Below are 18341 nucleotides of genomic sequence, written 5' to 3'. Positions count from 1 at the left end.
GGCATTTTCAGCACAGCAACACTATTAGGAGTACTGTCTCAGACCGTTTTAGACCCAATGTTCTTGCATCATCAGGAGTTCAAAAGTTCCCTCCATCCAGTGAGCCCCAGAATGCTGGCATGGGCACACCTCTGCTTCCTCACCCGAAAGACTGAGTCTCACCAGAGGCAAACTCCCCCCCTCCCTCGCAGAACATAGCCCTGCTCTTCAACAGGGCAGAGCTGCTTGGGCTAAACACAGCACAACTGGAGACAGCCAGTATGCTCCCCACTATTCCCCCTTTTTCTCTTTAGAACAAAATGTTTCCAACTCATTCACATTTTACAGTGCCTGAGCCCTGACGGAGCTTTGAGGGCAGAGGAAAGGCTGTGCTGGAGAATCAAATCAAAAGCACCTGTGGGAGCTACAGAGGATCAAATCATAGTTACATTAAACCACAAGAGAAGAAATGAGAAGAAAAACATTTGTAAAGACCACCCTCATTTAAAGCTTTTTTTCCTGGTAAGTAAGGCTAGAGAAGCTGCTCCTCCCACCCTAATTTAGCCCAAGAGAATTATATTAAGACAGTTTTGTGAGCAATTTTGTTCTGTTTATTTAACTGGAAGTCCTTTTCATGTTCTGTGGGGCATTTCTTTTCCTGACACTTGAAAGACACCCTGCCTTTTGTAAAAGACACACACGCACAAGAATATAAAGTATATGTTAAAAAACATATGTAAAATAGAGATCTGTATAGAACGAAGAGCTATATAAGATACACACACACAAAACCAGTTTCAAACACATTCCAAGCTAGAACAGTTGCAGAGCTCAGTGCTCAATCCCCTGCAGAAGACAGTCTCTGTGAACAAATAATTTCAAACACACTCCAAGAAGTTTATTTTCATAACATTTTAGATGTCCCATTTTAAAAAATCAGCCTTCGCATATGAGAAATAATCAGAGAGCACATAGCTGAAAAGTGATAAGCAACTCCACTCAAGACAAGAATTTAGAAGATAACATATGTCACGTTAGTAACTTTTCCTATCTACCTTCAGGACTAGTTACCTTTCTTCTGCCAGGAGAGATTTGTGAGTTCCATATGCTACAGATGCTTAAGTCATTAATGACCCTAAAGCATTAATCTTCTAACATTGTATGCTGCCACAGCAGCTCTTGAGAACTTTTCACCTTCTCACAATGAGACTTACACAAGCTAGTTAAACACCTAACCAAATTTCACACATCCTATTCAGGGATGCTCCTTCTCCTTCCTGCGCAACCACTTCCATTCACTGGCTTGCATTGTCAACAGTGGCAAGTAGCAAGCGCCCCTGAGCTCCCGACTGGAAGGAGATGCAGTCCCATGGCCAGGACAGGACCTGGAAGTTCTGCAAGCCCCCTTCCGTGGAAAACTCAGAATCTTGCTTCTCAGCAACACTATTTCATGCACATCCTTGCTGCAGGATTTATACATTATTAATATTTGTAGGACTAAGCCATGCTTATTTTTCTTTATGACATGTCACAAATATAAATTCAACAGAAGCTCAATCTTCGGATGTCCCATTTCCATTATTTTGAACTAGCTTCACCTTTCTGCTTTGCTTCCCCTGCAGGTTTTCATTTTAAATAAGAACACCTTCAATGTCACACCTCCATGCCTGCATATTTGAATGTGGAACTTCACAACACTGGAAAAGGATTCAAAATGAAAGGCTTTGTGAAAGGTTTCACCTGGTAGTCAGTTTAAGTTATACATCAATTCTAGGATCTCCATATCCAGTATGAACACAGATAAACGAGTCAGCAAAGGAAGAATCAGTCTCCTGGAGATCTCTCCTGGAGCCTGCATGATATGTCATGTATTCAAACACATTATTAGCCTTCCCCTGAAGACCCGAGTCTGAAAACCGAACAAGATTCAGCTCTTAAAGCCAGAAAGAGATCAAGCACATGGGACTTGGCTGGTCACAGCTGTGCTCTCCAGCTGCTGTGCCCAGCCAGCTGTTCCTGAAGATAGTGCACAGTCACCACAGCTGGAATTAATGCAGCTCAGTCCAGAGAAAGAGGAAAGGTTGCTTCTACTTGTACAACTAATGGAGCGACAGGAGTAGACATACCAGAGAGGATCCTCAGGAAGGTAGGAGATGGAAGACCTAGTAAGGGCGTTCATGCGGCAGCAAGTAGATTACATTTTTAATTCTCTCTCAAAACATTCTTAGTCATGCACCCAACTACTCCCTGAGAAGTACTTCATCTCCCAAGCTACATTAGCAGCACTGTTTCCTACAGCTCTGCAAGACCATTACAGTCAGACTTCTGAAATACACTTCAAAACATAAGGATTGGCTACTTCACACTAATCTGAAAGGTGACAAGTGACCTCCATTAGTGTGGAAGCACCTCTAGAGAAAATTATGCTTTATTATGGTTAATCAAGCAGGAACAAAGTATGTCTGACAACATAATATTTAATTACAGACAATGCACTCTGGTAGTTGATCACAGTGCTGGTTTCTGCATATTTTGATTCAGTTCCTGTGTACACCACAAGCTATTTGACCTTCTGAAAGTCCCTCTGTCTCCTTACCATTAATAAAAGTACAAAGTATATATTTATCTTCAAGCTCACAACTCAAACACGGCCAAACAGGTTTTTATTTGAACTTTCCGAAATCAATTCACCTTTGGAACAAAACAATTTAGCTTAGAAGGGAGATTTCTGAAGAAGTTGTTTATATATAAACTAAAAATAGTGATTTTAGATGGAGCGTGCAGCTCAGGCTTCAGTTAAGCACAGCTTACGTGACACACTAATAGCCAATCTACAGACAAGGCCAGGATCTGCAGACTCATGCCACCCTGTTAGTCATTATTTCACTTTAAATGAACCCTCTACTTGAGACGTCAACAAAAATAATTTGTTCAGTGCAGAAGTACTTGTTGCAAATGGCTGTTAAACACTATGTTTTTTCCTACTGCAATCAGTTTTCCAATACTCTTGAGGATTACATATATTTTGTATTTCTGCCTAAATATCTAGTACTCTTTTGAAAGCATCCCTCGGGGCTGAGCTAATCAAGAAAACAACATACATACAGGGAACTGTCATTATTACAGGGTCAAACACTAATGCAATCTTTACTCAAGAGACTGCAAATTATACTTCAATGTGAGCAAGAGAAATCTTGCTCCCAAATCACTGAATAGTGCCATGTAACCTATGAATAAATTGCTAGTCCTAAAAAGATTGCAGATAGCAGTTTGTTACTGTCTTATAAGCATGAACTGAAGATAACCAAGCTAGTGAAGAGGGCTTTAGTTAACTAAAGTTGCCAGAGGAAGGAAACTTCAATCCATTCCATTCCTACCAGTTTGGTGCAGGAGGAGATGCCAGCAGGAGATGCCCAAAGCCTGGAGAGAGGTCACAGGTCAGCAGGAGAGCACCTGAAGAGCAGCACAAAGGAATTCCAGCTACTCTAACCACTAAGTTGCCTTCCTTGAGGCCCAACTTAAATGCCTCTATGCAAACACATGGTGCAAGGGCAATAAACAAGAGGAGTTAAGAGACGTGCACACCTGCAGGGCTACAATCTGATTGGCATCGTGGAGAGGTGGTGGGATACCTCCTATAACTGGAATGTTAGAAAAGAAGGATACAGCCTCTTTAAGTAGGACAGGCAGGGCGAGATGAGGAGGAGGTGTGCCCCTCAATGTCAATGGCAGTATGGAGTGCATGGAGCTCTGCCTGGGGATGGATGAGGAGCTAACAGAAAGCTTATGGGCCAGGACTAAAGGGAGGCCTGGGACAGGTAACATTACCATTGGGGTCTGTTACAGGACACCCAACTAGGAAGATCAGGCAGATGAGACCCCCTATAGGCAGATAGGGGCAGCCTCACATTCACAATCCCTGGTCCTCATGGGGGACTTCAATCACCCTGATATCTGTTAGAAGGACAACACAGCAGGTCACAAGTAACCCAGGAGGTTCCTGAAACGCATTGATGATAACTTCTTTTCCAAGTGATTGAGAAGCTAACCAAGAGAGGCGGCTAAGATCTCTAAACTGGAGAGACATGGATCTGATGGATGGACCACTTGTCAGATAAGAAATTGACTGGATGGTCACGCTCAAAGAGTTGTGGTCAATGGCTCAATGTCTAAGTGGAGTCCAGTGATGACTGGTGGCACTCAGAGGTCACTGCTGGGACCAGCACTGTTTAACATCTTTGTCCGCTACACAGACAATTGGGATTGAGTGTGTCCTCAGGAACTTTGCTGATCACACCGAGCTGTGTGGTGTGGTTGACATGCTGGAGGGAAGGGATGCCCTCCAGAGGAATGTATACATGCTGGAGAGGTGGGTCAGTGCAAAACTCATGAAGTTCAACCAAGCCAAGTGCAAGGTCCTACACCTGGTTCAGGGCACTTCCAAGCACAACTACAGGTTCGGCAGAGAATGGAAGAGCAGCCCTGAGGAGAAAGACGTGGGGGTGCTGGCTGATGAGAAGCTCAACATAAGCCAGCAATGTGCACGTGCAGCCCAGAAAGTTGATTCTCCCCCTCTGCTCCACTCTCATGAGACCCCACCTGACATACTGCATCCAGCCCTGGGGCCCCAACTTAAGTACATGGACCTTTTGGAATGAGCCCAGAGAAGAGCCACGAAGATGATCAGAGGGCTGGAGAACCTCTCCTATGGAGACAGGCTGAGAAGTTGGGCTTGTTCAGCCTGGAAAACAGAAGGCTCTGGGGAGACCTTAGAGCAGCGTCCAGTACCTAAAGAGGGCCTACAAGAAACCTGGAGAGGGACTTTTCACAAGGCATATAGGGATAGGACATGGGGTAATGACTTTAAGCTCTAAAGGAATAGATTTAGACTGGATATAAGGAATAAATGCTTCACTGTGAGAATGGTGAGACACTGTCACAGGCTGCCCAGAGAAGCTGTGGCTGTCCATCCCTGGCAGTGTACAAGGCCAGGTTGGACAGGACTTTGAGCGACCTGGTCTAGTGGAAAGTGTCCCTGCCCATGGCAGGGGATTGGAACTAGATAAAGCTTTGAGGTCCCTTACAATCCAAACCATTCTGTGACTCTATGATAGCCAAACAACAAGCTGTCTGCAGAACAGCCTACAGCAATTCTCTCTTGCTTGCTACAATATGGAGAGCAAAGCAACTTGAACACAGACCAAATTGCTTGCTCATGACTTGTGCACACTCTCACAAATGCAACAGCACAGAGAGCATCTTTATGACTTACATTCAAGCAGGGTCTTAGATGGGCCTCAAATAAGCTTGCCAGTCTCAAACACAACATTTCTGTTAAAAATCATAGTCAGTCGAATCTATTCAGAAGACAAAAGAGTACTTTTCTGTAAGTAGACAAGAGCCCTTTGTTTGGCTGCTGGGCTTTACTAAAGCCTGTAATTCTTCACCATAAAGAAAATGTTTAAACTGGTCAATGGCAAAAGTCAATTTGGTGAGATAATGTAATTAATAAATGCCATCCATATGCCTCTGTGTTATAGAGACAACTGGTCATGAAAAGCAGGGCAAATGGAAAGCTCTGGAAACGACCGGATGCTCTGCAGGGAGCTCAGCTGCTGCAGGGAAGAATGAGCTCTTCTCCAAACTCAGGACTCCCAGCCAAAACATGACATTCCTCACCAAGGATAGGTAGCTCTCCACCATCCTCCACGGAGGCATTAGATCATGGCTCAGTCTTTCGACACAGGACTTTTCAGAACTCACACCTCTGCTGGCCTAGTAATTAGGCTTTGACCTCTGCTAGTCAAGAAATTAGGCCTCAATATGGTCATCCTGAAATTACATTTAAGATTATGACCACAGAGACTTTGATCCATCAAAACTTCAAGCAAACCCAAGCCTTATGTCTCATCCTCCAAAGTCTACCATCTTTATTCCATTAGCTGCAGCAATTGCCTCAAACAGAGGTATCATCTGCCCAAGAACCACAATCCCAGTACCTTACTTCAAACTCTGAGACATTTGCCCTGACTTGTTCCTGAAGACGATGTTCTCATCTACTTCCTTGATAAGGATCTAGAAATAAATGCAGAGAAAACATCTCTGCATTTTAGGCCTGAATATTAAGTCAGTTCCAAGCCAGAGCTCGGGGCTAAGATATTAAAAAGAGAAAATGTTTCAGTGTTTGATCTCGGGTCAAGAATCATCTGCTGTTTAATTTGTAAAAGATAAGCTAACCTGGGAGGGAAGCCTACTGCCAGAAAGTGGCTCCTGAGAACATCCAGCTAAAGGGTGGCTTCACAGCAGCACCAGAACTGTAATTCCCAAGACTGGTGGCAAAACCCACAGCTCCCCCGAATTTCCAGTGCACAGCAGTGCAGGCAGCTGTTGGATCGGAGCACCCAGATGTTCAGCCAGAGCAAAGGAAGCAGCCATGGCAGATGGTGCTTCCTGATTCCAGGTGCTGCCAAGCCACAAAAAGCAAAGGATGGATATTTATTAATTCTGCAGTGAGAAGAAAAAGCTCACATGAGTTGGGAAAGGGTGGAAATAAATCAAGACTAAAAAAGCTTCCTACCTTTCTTGGGAACTTCCTTGGCAATGCAGACTTTAACATGCTTAGGAGAGACATGCACGGCATATCAATCTGAAATGCCACCTATCTCTTCAGACCTGCTTTGTTCTCCTCTAATAACTACCTCTAAAGTCTAGCTGCCTTTTCAAAAAAGCCAACATTCCTCCTCTCCAACACACGATCAATTTTCCAAATTTGAAAAGCAAAATAACCATTAAAAACAAATACAAGAAATTACAGCATCGTGCTTCTAAAGCACTAAATACTTTTGAAAAATATGCCAAATATTGCCTTTGGATCATCCTTCAATAACTATATTTATGCCAACAAATCAGCGCTCAGACACTTTCAGAAGAAACAGAAAGACCACCCAGTTGATGTTGATGCCTCAGTGCTCTATTTTACTGAAAGCCTAAAACGCAACACCCCACCACGTATTGCTGACATGAAGCAAAGTCTCCAGACTCCAGAACTCTCATGAGAGCCATTATTAACCTTCTGTTAGGAGAGCAGCACTCCAGCACTGCAGTATTCAGAACAACCTGCCAGCCAGCAGTTTCCCAACATGCGCTTGGGCTTGCGGAGAGGATCAGACCATCATACAAGCTCTGGAAAACCGTGTGTTTCACTGCTGCAAACCAGGATGAAACAGAAAGGTTTATCAGCCTCTTCCAATTGGGAGCTGGCAAGTACAGCTGGATACTTGGCGTTGCTCTCTGGTGATACTAAAATCAGCAACTGCTGACTCCCACCACCTCCAGGACTGGACCCAACCTTTTAAAAGGCACATCAAGCCTCTCACAGAGTTTGCCTTTTCTTTCCAGCAGTTTCATATCACTCTCTTTCCCTCTCCTAAAAGCAAACCAGGAAACTTTCAATGTAGCTAAAAAGCACATTTTTTGACAGTCAGACAAGCTTGGGTGATTCCCCCATGTCCTTCCAGGCCCGCCAGGGTTCCTGGACCCCACTCTGATGTCTCACTGCACACTGTGCTGATGGCAGCAAACCACACTGATATCCACCAGATTTGATGTAGGCAATGCTTGCCACCATGTGCAGGTTGGCATGAGCAGGTTGGGCTCACCCTTTTTATCCCAGTCATGTCCCCAAGCACTGGCTCCCCCAGGGCAGCTGGCACAGCACAGCAGAGAGCATCTGTGGTGCTCCCCCCCCACCTCGGGACACACAGATCATGCATCCAGAGTTGGACAAACCACTCCCAGGTTCAGGGGTGTTCTCATGTCCAGTAATTTTTGACACAGCTCTGACATCTACATGGCCCACCCCAGTAAAGAGGTCTGTTGGTTACATGAAGTAAACACAGGGAACTCACTGCTTTAGGAAACAAAATCTCCTGCTGCCCTACCCTCCCCTGCTTAAAAAGCTCCTGGATAATTTACTTAATCAGAAATGAGATGTGCCTAGGTAATAACAACAACAATAAACAGCAGAATCAAAGGGGAAGAAATGTAAAGCTAAACCACTTGAGAGTGCTCCGGAGAGCTAGCAGGGCTTTTTAAGCATCCAAATAAAATTCCTCTTACAACCAGGACAACCTTCTGCAGAGACGACTGAATTGGTATCTGTCTTTTCCCAGAGATCAGTCTACAGAATCCTATCTTAAGGGACCATGTAGCCGCTGCCAGACACAGTGAGAGGAGAAAAAAAGCGGGGAGGATAAGGGAAGAAAAAGAAAAAACAACAACTTCCCTTCCCTTTTCCAATCTCTCCACAACTTTCTGGCAGCAGGGAGGGCGCTGCACCAGCGCCAAGCTGCAACCCCCCCGGCTCCCGCTCCCCCTGCCCCCCGAACCTCCTGACAACCCGCCTCATGCCGCCGCAGCGTGTTCATCCTAAGGCAAAAACCCATCAAACTTAATACTTTACTAATTACTGTGGCAGTTTAATAGTTACTGCACCATCAGAGCGCTTCGTAATAACTACATTTCTATAAAATTAAAGTATATTGTCCCTCATTAGCCAAGCGTGTTTCTGCAGCGCTGTTATACTTCGCGGAGAAGGGACTCGCTGTTCTACACAGCCCTTTTCTAATTAGTTCTTAAGAAAAGAGTTTTGCAATTGTATCCTTAGAAATCCCTAATGATGAGCCAGATTTCATGAAGGCTCTGACTGGGCTAATTTATACAACTAGACAACTTCAAAAGTTAGCCCAAGCTAGTGACATTATTTAGTTCACTGGAGCGGCTCATTTTAATTGGATTAAATTGTCATGTTTTTTTAATTTCATAGTGAAACCTCAATTTATTATTTCCTAATAGTTGCCCAAACACTGCAACAGTGTCATCTGCATGCCTCCTTTCCCTCAGGACAATCTGAGCTTCACCGATGGAAAAGGCTTAAACCCCTCTACCCGGCTGCCACCGGCTCCCTGCCGCTGAAGAGTGGGAGCGCTTAGCCGAGAGTGGCTCTTCCAGAGGCACAAATCCCGGCAACCGAGTTAATTGCATTAAGCGCAGGGCCTCGCTTTGCAAATACACTTGTGGCTCGGAAAAAGCGTAAACAGCGGCATTATCCCGAGCATCTCGCAGCAAGCCCGCAGGGGAAGGGCTGGCGGCCGGGACAGGCGGCTAGCTGGGCGGCGCGCAGCGCTGCGTCCCCGTGCAAATAGCGGCTCAGCAGCGCTGCGTACGCGAAGGTTTTGGGGAATCTTGAGCCTCGCAGCCAAGGGTCGTTACTGCTTTTTTCCCCTTCATATTAGCAGCCGTGCGGGAAGGGTTGGCTTTGCAAGGAGACGCTCCCGCCTCGCCGCGGGCAGAGCCGGGGGAAGGAGCGCTGCCCTCAGGCTGCTGCTCCCAGCGCCGGGCTGGGCACGGAGTCCCCGCGGGACGCAGCGCCCCGAGGGCTTCGGGACCCGACCCCGCAGCGCCGCCGTCGCCCCTCGGGTGCCCCACGGCAGCCGAGTCCCCCCCTTCAACCCCCTCGCTCCGGGGCGGCAGGCAAAGAATCACCGGGGAGGGCTCCAGGACCGGCAGGCGGACGGGTCGTCGCGGCAAACTTGGGCTGAGGCTCGCTGGAGGGCGACAGGGCGCTCCGCTCCGCTTCAGTTCGGCGGATCTCTTTTCTTTTGGAGGAGGGGGGTCTGCTGCTTGCAGAGCGCTCAGCTATCGACAGATGCCCCCTGAATCAGCCCCCTGCCCGGCGGTCGGCGACGCCGCTGGCAGGGCCGGGGCTGCGCGCCCCGCGCTCGGAGACGGAGCCGAAGCGGCTGCCCCCGTCCCCGTCCCCGTCCCTGTCCCTGTCCTGTCCCGTCCCTCCGCGCCCCGCGGGGCCGCCCCCTCCCCTTCGCCCCGTACTCACCGGCTGCCCGGAGGCGCAGGCCACGAAGCTGACGGTGAGCGCTAGCCACACGCCCCGCATTATTCCCGCAGAGCCGAAGCGGCGGCCGCCTGGGGCCGGGCACAAAGGAGAAACCGGGGGGCGGCGGCGCTCAGCGGCGCCCGGGGGGCGCGGGGCAGGGCCGCGGGCGCCCTCTTGCCCACCGCGCTCCTTCCGTTCTACTCCGCTCTCCGCACTCCGCTCCGGCGCTGCCCGGCGGGCCCGATGCTGCGCGGCGCTGGGGCGCCCGGCTTGCAGGCTGCGCGCTGCCGGCTCCGTTGCCTTCCCTCCTCCCCGAGTGCGCGGCGGCGGCGGCGCGGCTCCCAGTTAAACCCCGCAGAAATTCCTGCAGGATTACAACACAGATTGGCAGCTCCCCCAGCCAGTGGAAGGAGGCGGCGCGCGGCTGCCGCCGGCTCTCGCCCCTCGCAAATTCAAGCAACTTTCCCCCCCCAACCCCTCCTCCTCCGCTCCGGCCTCCTCTCTCTCGTCCCCCCCCCCCACCCCCCAGTGGAAAACATGAGCAGCGCCGCGGGGCGACCGAGCGAGGGCTGGCCCGGTGTAAAAGCGGGGCCGTGGAAAAGCTCCCTCTTTTCAAGGGACATTTTGGCGGCTGCCGCGTGTTTTCAGCGTTGGATTTCGTACCGCTGCTCCGAGCCCCCCTCCCGAGGCAGCCCCGGTGGTAGCCCCTGGTGTCGGAAAAAACAGGACGGAGGGGTTAAAACTCACGGGGAGGGGGGATATCCCAAAATGCCAGCCCGTTGTGGATCCCCGCTTGGCTTTCTGCCCCAAGAGTCTTTTTGGGTTTAACTTTTCTCCCTCGACAAGAAGCCAGACACTTTTAGGGGGGAGGGGGTGGCTTAAGAGACAGCTGCAATTTGCACCCAGTTACAGGGATCCAGGAGCAGTGTCTTCAAAATAAATATTTCAGGAATTGACAACACCAAGAATGTGTGCTTCCGAAGCCAAAACAAGAAGTCTTGCTGTGACTAGTCCGTGGTATTTCTCAACTGGGGAAAATGGTGGTATTGAGGTAGGAGCCTCAGCCTGATACACTTGCCTATGCCAGCATGTTTCCACCACTGAGTGTGTCCATATATTACATCAGTCATTGGACACGGGAAAGGAGCAATAACCGGGAAAGCAAAATATATCAGTCTCACTTGCAAACTACCACTTGTGATTTAATTCAGAAGGCTGCAGGCAGTGATTTATAGCTGCATCAAATGGTCACGAGGTCTGCAGTAGTCTCTTGTTTTAGCAAAACCTATACCTCTTAGAGGACCTCTGCCGTGGAGGGGACAAAAAGAGCCCAGGGAGCCTGGCCTGATGTTTATCCTGAGCAGATGTTTTTCCACACCCTTTACCTTGCTTGCCCTGCACTTTGTGGAGTGCTTTGGCTGATGGGTGGTGTTGAGATCCCAACTGCCTTTAGTTCCCACTCTGGTTGCCTTCCTATCAAAACTAGAACACCATGTAAGAAAATAAAATGAAGTTAATTTGGCACAAGCAATCTCTCGCCCCACTCGTCACTTTCCCAACCTCTCCCAGGCAAACAGGCACCCCTGGAGATGCCTGTGCAGCCCGCTGGGAAGCAGCAGGACCCGTGTCCCAGAAGGGTAGGTGGCCATGCCTGGAGCGCTCTTGCTGCACACGACCCAGTCCCAGGAACATGATACCCCTCAACAGTTACCACACTTGCTATTTCTAGATCCACTTTCTGGACATGCCGTGTCATTGATTTTTTAGGCTGCATTCGCCGCTGAAATCTTATCAGATTTTCAGTGGTCTGCTCCTCGCCAGAGTCACGCACAGATTGTTTAATATATTCCTTATATTAAACAGATTGTTTAATGTAATCCTTCTCCTTCAAAGTATGTTGCAAATACTCAGGACCCAATTCTGTGTATCCTCTTCCTTGATAGGCAGCAGGACTACAATCCAGCTAAGCAACAATTTCAGTGTTGTTTGATGTGGGTGAGTGAAGTGCAGTGAACAAAAGAGAGGAAGACTCCAGTTGGGCCGAATCTGTAGGACCTCACATTGGCACAGGGTCTTACAGGCACCCCCATCTGCAGGGATGGGAGAGATAAAGAGGTTGCAACTCGCCCCAAGTCAAAGCGGAAACCAGAAGTAGCATTCCATGTGCTGGCAGGATACTTAACAGCAGGAAAGCAGAACGCCACATTAGAAGCAAATAACATAAAAGAGCGAATGTGAAGACAGAGAAGCTGTGTATCGGAAGCATCCTAAGGGTTGCCAGATACCAAGGGGCAGGTGATTTACTACAGTTGCATGTGTTTTTAGCATTCAGACCTTTCAGACATGTCTTAAATAAAGGAAGCTCACCCTTCTTTCATGTTACAATCCATGATTATCAGGGATTTTTAGTGTGAGGGGACACTGGAACAAGTTGCCCAGAGAAGCTGTGGCTGCCCCATCCCTGGCAGTGGTCAAGGGCAGATTGAATGGGGCTTGGAGCAACCTGGGCTAGTGGAAGATGTCCCTTCCCATGGCAGGAGGTTGGAACTGGATGATCTTTAAGGTTCCTTCAATACCAACTGTTCTGTGATTCTGTGATCCTATGATTTATGTACTCAGTAGAATCTATCAAAGACCAGTATCATCTGTAATCAGAGAGGGGAAGGCCTTCCTCAGGCAAAGATAACAGCAGCTAAGGAGCTGTTATGGAGTGTCCATATGGGCAGTGCCAATGGAGGACTCGGGGCTAAGACCTGGAAAACCTCCAAATGCCTACACACATTCGTAAACCTGTGGTGGGGAGGAGATTTCTGATGCCAAGCACAAAGCTAAGCATATCCTCTAATTCTAGAAGGAGCAGAACTGAAGACCAGAAGCCAGATGAATTATTTGGAAGGATAGAAATGAGTGTGAGGAGGAAAGAAAAGAAATAACCCTTGCAGGTAGCAGAAATAACATAACATTTTCTTGGGACCTACTTGTTGCCTCCCCACACTCCTGAGCCCTCCAGCTGGGAGCACCATACTGAGGTAGGAGCATTTCCATGCATGGTCCCAAGGAGAATAGCTGTTCTACCTCATCACAGCCAAGTGCTCTGGTACTTGCTCCTCTTGTCACCCTGATTTTATAGTGACAGAAGCAAGTGGAAAGCCCAGCACGAAACCAAATGTTTTTAACCCAGAGGAATTATGTAATAAAAACTGCAATGAGAGGGTAATCAGAGCCAGGCAATGAGACAGAGCTGCCAAGAGAAAGCTGCAGGCCAGGGCATTTCTGATCCAGACTGTCAGGCAGCAGTCACTGCTCATCCTTTGTGCCATCCCTAGACCCTGTGCCACCTGACCACAACCCCGATGTTGAATCACACAAGGCTGGAGTGGGATTAAGGTGGGATTAAGGGACAAACTTTACCAAAGGACATTTTTTTACAAGCTGTATTATATGCTGGAAGGATGTGGGAGGACCTTATGTGTATCATGTGCAACGTGGTTTTCAGCTACCTAAAATACCCAACCATAACCCAAATGGCCACTAAATTTGAAAATCCAGCTGTGGGTCTCTCCTAAGGGAAAACAAACCTTCTGGATTTGGAGCCTGTGTTCCCAGCTCTGGCTCATTTGTACTATGCAGTCAAAGCACTGAATGACTTCACACAAATGCAAACTTTTCTAAAGCTAGGAGTACCACAGAGCACAGGCAGGGTTTTGCAGGACCCTTTTAGTGGGATGAGCCATAGAGTTACCGGAATTTTAGGGAAGAATCATGGTTAGAAAGAGACAAAAGCTGTGCAAAAAACCAAGTTTGGAAACCTTAGAAAAAAGATTTCAAGCCAGTGGCTGCCAAGGCACTGTTAAAGATAAGTAAGTTGAACAAGTTCCTGAGTGCTTCCCAAGCATTCATTTCTGCATGGCCAAGTCCTCCAGGTGACTCGCGCACCCAGCAGGACTAAGGAAAGAGATCCACATGGGGAGGAGAGCTCCTGATCATGCCATTTCTCCATTAAGATTTGGCCAATAACACAAGGCATGATTGAGAACGCTTGGCTCACAGCATCAGCCAACACAGCAAAACTCTGAGCCTCATGCTGCAGCCAAGTGGGTGATGAGGTGGCGTTGGCTGGAGCTGATGTTTGTTGTATAAATGATTGGTAGCTGTATTTGTTCCCATGATGGGGTAGCCTTGGCATCATGTTCAAAGGTCATAAGAGGTGGCAAATTTTCCCGAATAACTTATTCACAGAGGATCAGAATCTGTGAAAAGGAAGAGAGCAGCTGATATTAAATCTGGTTGAACCCATGCTGGCAATGATCTGAAATAAACTTGCTAAAATGTCAGTAGGAGAGTTCAGAATGAGATTTATTACTACAGCCCCAAACTCCCAAATTTTATGCTTCTAATTTAAGAATAATAGAACTACCCATTTTTTCTACAAAAATAAATATTTGCAGCGCAGTCATGTTCATTTCTGTATTATAATGCGAATTTAGGGATGTGGTAGGCTGGTGCTTGTAGAACTATTGAACCACACAAGAGGTTGCAGCAATTTTGGTAACACATCAAGTGAATGGTTCTTTTCTGCATCAGTTTTTAGAAGTGTAATTATATGAACATGCATCCTTCTTCAACAGGTTCTTGTTCCAAGGGTACCTATTCTAAGCATCCCCAAAGTACCCTGGGACATCTTTGTTTCTGTGATTCAAAGAACTCTCCTGCTGTGCAGCTTCTGAAGCATACACTTACACAGGGTATTTATTTTTTAATCAGTCTATCTGTTTTGGTTGATATGAAATACAAACTGTGTCTGCACAGAACTGAGTACTCCCTGATTGCTAAAACAGCATGGCAGGAGCTAAGGGCACCATAAAGCAGCCAGTGCTTGTTGTGTCTGCTGTGACATGGCCAGGTTCACTCTTTTGGACTGTATGTGCTTTATAAGGTGGTTTATAGTGTTGGGCTCTGTATGAATGCAACAAAAAGTCTGAGCTTGGCCTGCAACTTGGCTGGGCAACAACTGACAACAGAAAACTTGCATCAAGGAAAACTTTTTTGTTCATTTTCCATCGAAAAGAAAGGTGGTAGGGAGGCCTAATGAAGAAGAAAATAAAAGGCTAGAATTACAGGCAGAGCACGTGCAGCAGCCTCCAAAGAGATGGTGGATTGGGTGAAGCAGTCCAGGAGCAGCCTGAAAATGGAGCTGGTTTGTGTTTGTCATTGTTCAACAATAGCGAATCAACGCAGACACAGAATGGTAAACACAGGCTGGAGGCTTCACTCAGGCTATGGTTGCTGGGGGGGAGGATGCTGCAGGTGGAGCAGGTAGGGGGTATCAGGAGTCATCTCCTGCTCAGTGAGAAGGTGTTAGCCAGCTTTCCAGAAGAGTTACGTTCAGAAAGTTGTGACCCCTGCACAGAGAGGAACATCGGAACTAGTCACTCATCCACATTCAAAGATGGCCTTTACACCTGGCATGAAAGTCTGGCTTTGGCAGCGCTCCTAGAGCAGGTCTCATCCCTGCTATTCAGCAAGTCACTGAAGCTTTAAAATGTAAAATACGTGCCTCCAGTGCCTGGCTGATTTGAGGCTCTCTTTTCCAGGAGAGATGCATTCCAAGCACCGTAAGCAAAGCAAATGACACAATACTGACAGCTAGGACCACCAAAAAATCCTGAAAGTTGGCCAAACAAGCATTATACTCCCAGCTTTGGCTCTGGATGCTAACTGCCCTAAGAAATCCGGTGTCACTTTGTGCTGACCTACTGAACAGGGTAAAATTTACCATTCTGGCATTTTAGCCAAGGCTATTACACTTGCTTTCTTTTTATTAGGACAAAATGTACCTTTAAAATAGAAAAGATAATTCTTTATCTCTGAAAGTTTCATTTAGAACCATGGCTCAATATTCGCCTGAGACATTTGCATACCTGGAAGTGTCTCATATGTGATCGTTGCAAATGAAATGCATTGTTGATCTAGTTTATTATCCCAAAAGATGATATCGTGGTTAAGGTTTGTATGCAGTACATCAGGAGAAAAATACAGAAGGGTTGAATTGAAACAGATTTTAATTCTGCCAGGTATACTGCTGAAGTTAATGAAAGACGTACATTTGGCTGCTGTTGCTAACTGAATAATACAAGTAATAACAGAGGCATCCATTCAATTCCTGATGAACATGAGTAATTTCCATTATCTTAAAAGGAGTAGGAGTTATGAATTATAGGTGCAGAGATTGCCCAACACTTTTTCATTATTCTATCTTGTTGTCAGTTGCTTATACATTTGCCAAGTTTAATGCATCAAGCTGAAATTTCCTACACTGAATACCAGCCTCTGGCTACTTTATTTGTTTTGCTTTCTTTTTGTTTTGCAGGTTCTATCAAGAATAGTGCATCTGTATCCAAAAGCAAGGTTAGGAGAAAGTATGTTATTATGTCTATGGTAAGCCAAATTCCTTCAAACATTTATCTGAGAAGATGTTTTACCTCTGTGCATGGAAGCAAAGAGCAAAGGTTTGGCAAAAGGAGTCAACCAAACACTAGAAATTTGCTTTTCAACACATTTGGGAAATTATTCCCAAATTTGGACCATGTCTAAACATTACTGTCTTTGCAGTTTGTACATGCTTGGTAGAGACTTGTTAAATTCTGACATCTAAAAATCCCATCTAGGCAGGGCATGTTCCAGCTCAGAGCCACAGAAATCTCTCTGTGGTTGGTCTCCAAATAAAAGGGCTGGCTGTAGGTTTCCTCTCAGCACTTGTGAGACAAGGTCTGCTGTGTGTGTCTGCACAGTGAGGTGGAAGAGAAGGGAATTTGATTTACTCATGGAGGTATAAAGAGAGGGGCAGTGGTAGTAAGAGTTGGAGAGTGAGGAGGAAGTGGGGGGATGTGGGGAGGGAGCAGCACGGTGAGAGAAGAACAAGAGCAAAGGTGGCTGAAGGCATTGGCATGGATGGGCGAGCACCAGGGCATCAGACCCACAGTAGGTACCCACAGGGGCAGCAAGGGAGGAAAGCAGGACAGTGCTATGGCTGGGGAGGCCAGGAGAAGAAGAGGTCAGAGACAGTCCTGCTGAAGAGAAGATGATAACTGCCCATCATGGGACAGCTGTGTTCTCCTCCAGACCTCAAAATTACACCAATAGACATAAGGCTCTGCATTCCTCGACTGTCAACAAATAACAATGGGAAGATATCTCTCTGCCCCAACGCTCTGCGTTGGCTGATCAGCATAAATAATAGGCTGTGTAGTGAAAGACAGTGTTGTCAGTAAGATCCATGCCACATTTTATTGCAGAAATTGAAAGCTATGGAGACAATGACAAAGGTGACTGTAATTAAAGATGGTATCATAAGACATTAGCTGCAAGGACAACCTGAATTTTGGTCTTTCTCAACTCCAAGCACTTTTCTTTGTAACTTAAATGTTTTCATATTGCACGTTTTCTTAATGTTACTCTTACAATATAATGCACAAGATGTCACACATGGCTTAACTAATTTCTGTTGTCTGGCCCTGGAAATCTGCACCCCTATGGGTAATGCTTGCATACATGAAAAACTGACTGGAATTATTTGACACCACTTATCGTCTAACTTATGGGAGTAAATAGGTACTGCAGGACTTGCCCGTGTAGTACATTGAACATGCTAAAGTTAGTCCAGCTGTGTGTATAATTGATGAAAGTATTTTAAAACAGTATCTGCTACCTCGTGCCTGCTCATACTTGATTGTTCAGATACAAATATATAAATCTATTTAGAATAAACATATATTCCAACAGCAAGTGAGCATCTGTCTATGTCAAGCCTTATCATAGCTGTTTAGTTTTATTGCATTTCTGTTTCTCTCTCTATTGGTGTTGTTTTTACCTTCTCAGGATGGAACTGGATCCAGAGCCAAAAGAATAAGACAAAGATGCGTCCAGGTCGTACATGTTGCAGCATATTTATTCCAATCTCAGGATATACATCCTGTGAGCATCAAAACAAATTAGTCCTCAGTACAAGGAAAGTCTATGGTCTGACTGTTGCTAAGAGAAAACACAGCTGGACTTTTCATTCTAGAGAAAAAGCTTCATTTTCATGTGACAAGCTCTTCCTTTCTGAGTGTAATTGCAAATTCATCAGGTATGCGGGAGAGGTGAAATGAAATAACCTGTGTCCCTCAGTGCTCTGGAGCAATCCCTGGGGGATGTCTGACACCCAGGTGAGGAGAAGAGCCACCACCTACTGCTGTGAGATGATGCAGTGTGAGGTTTCCCCTGGCTGGAGCATCCATCACTTGGGGTTTCTGAAATCAAAGGGTAGTACACACATTCTCAATAATGACCAGCTTTCTAACGATAGTAAAATGGGACCTATGCAGGGCTGCAAGCAAAGGACAAATTCTGAATGAGACAAAATAAGTTCAAAGCATGTGATTAAATAGTGGTAGGCTTACAGTCTTAATTCTCCTCTCCCACTATGCAA

The 18341-nt window shown here is 46.5% G+C and overlaps 1 protein-coding gene across 1 annotated transcript in view; it reads right to left on the bottom strand.

Moving 5' to 3' along the window:
• SDC2 (syndecan 2) overlaps positions 1 to 10289 on the bottom strand; it is a 61734-nt gene extending 51445 nt beyond the window's left edge. Inside the window, exon 1 of the mRNA XM_065668656.1 lies at positions 9872 to 10289. Coding sequence (XP_065524728.1) covers positions 9872 to 9931 — 60 coding nt within the window. The 5' untranslated portion in view covers positions 9932 to 10289. The remainder of the gene's footprint in view (positions 1 to 9871) is intronic.
• Between the last annotated feature and the right edge of the window lie 8052 nt (positions 10290 to 18341).

The sequence above is a fragment of the Lathamus discolor genome, chromosome 2 (assembly GCF_037157495.1).
Source record: "Lathamus discolor isolate bLatDis1 chromosome 2, bLatDis1.hap1, whole genome shotgun sequence".
Classification (NCBI taxonomy): Eukaryota; Metazoa; Chordata; class Aves; order Psittaciformes; family Psittacidae; genus Lathamus; species Lathamus discolor.
The sequence above is the reverse complement of the archived record's forward strand: the minus strand, read 5'-3'. Positions and strand labels throughout refer to the sequence as shown.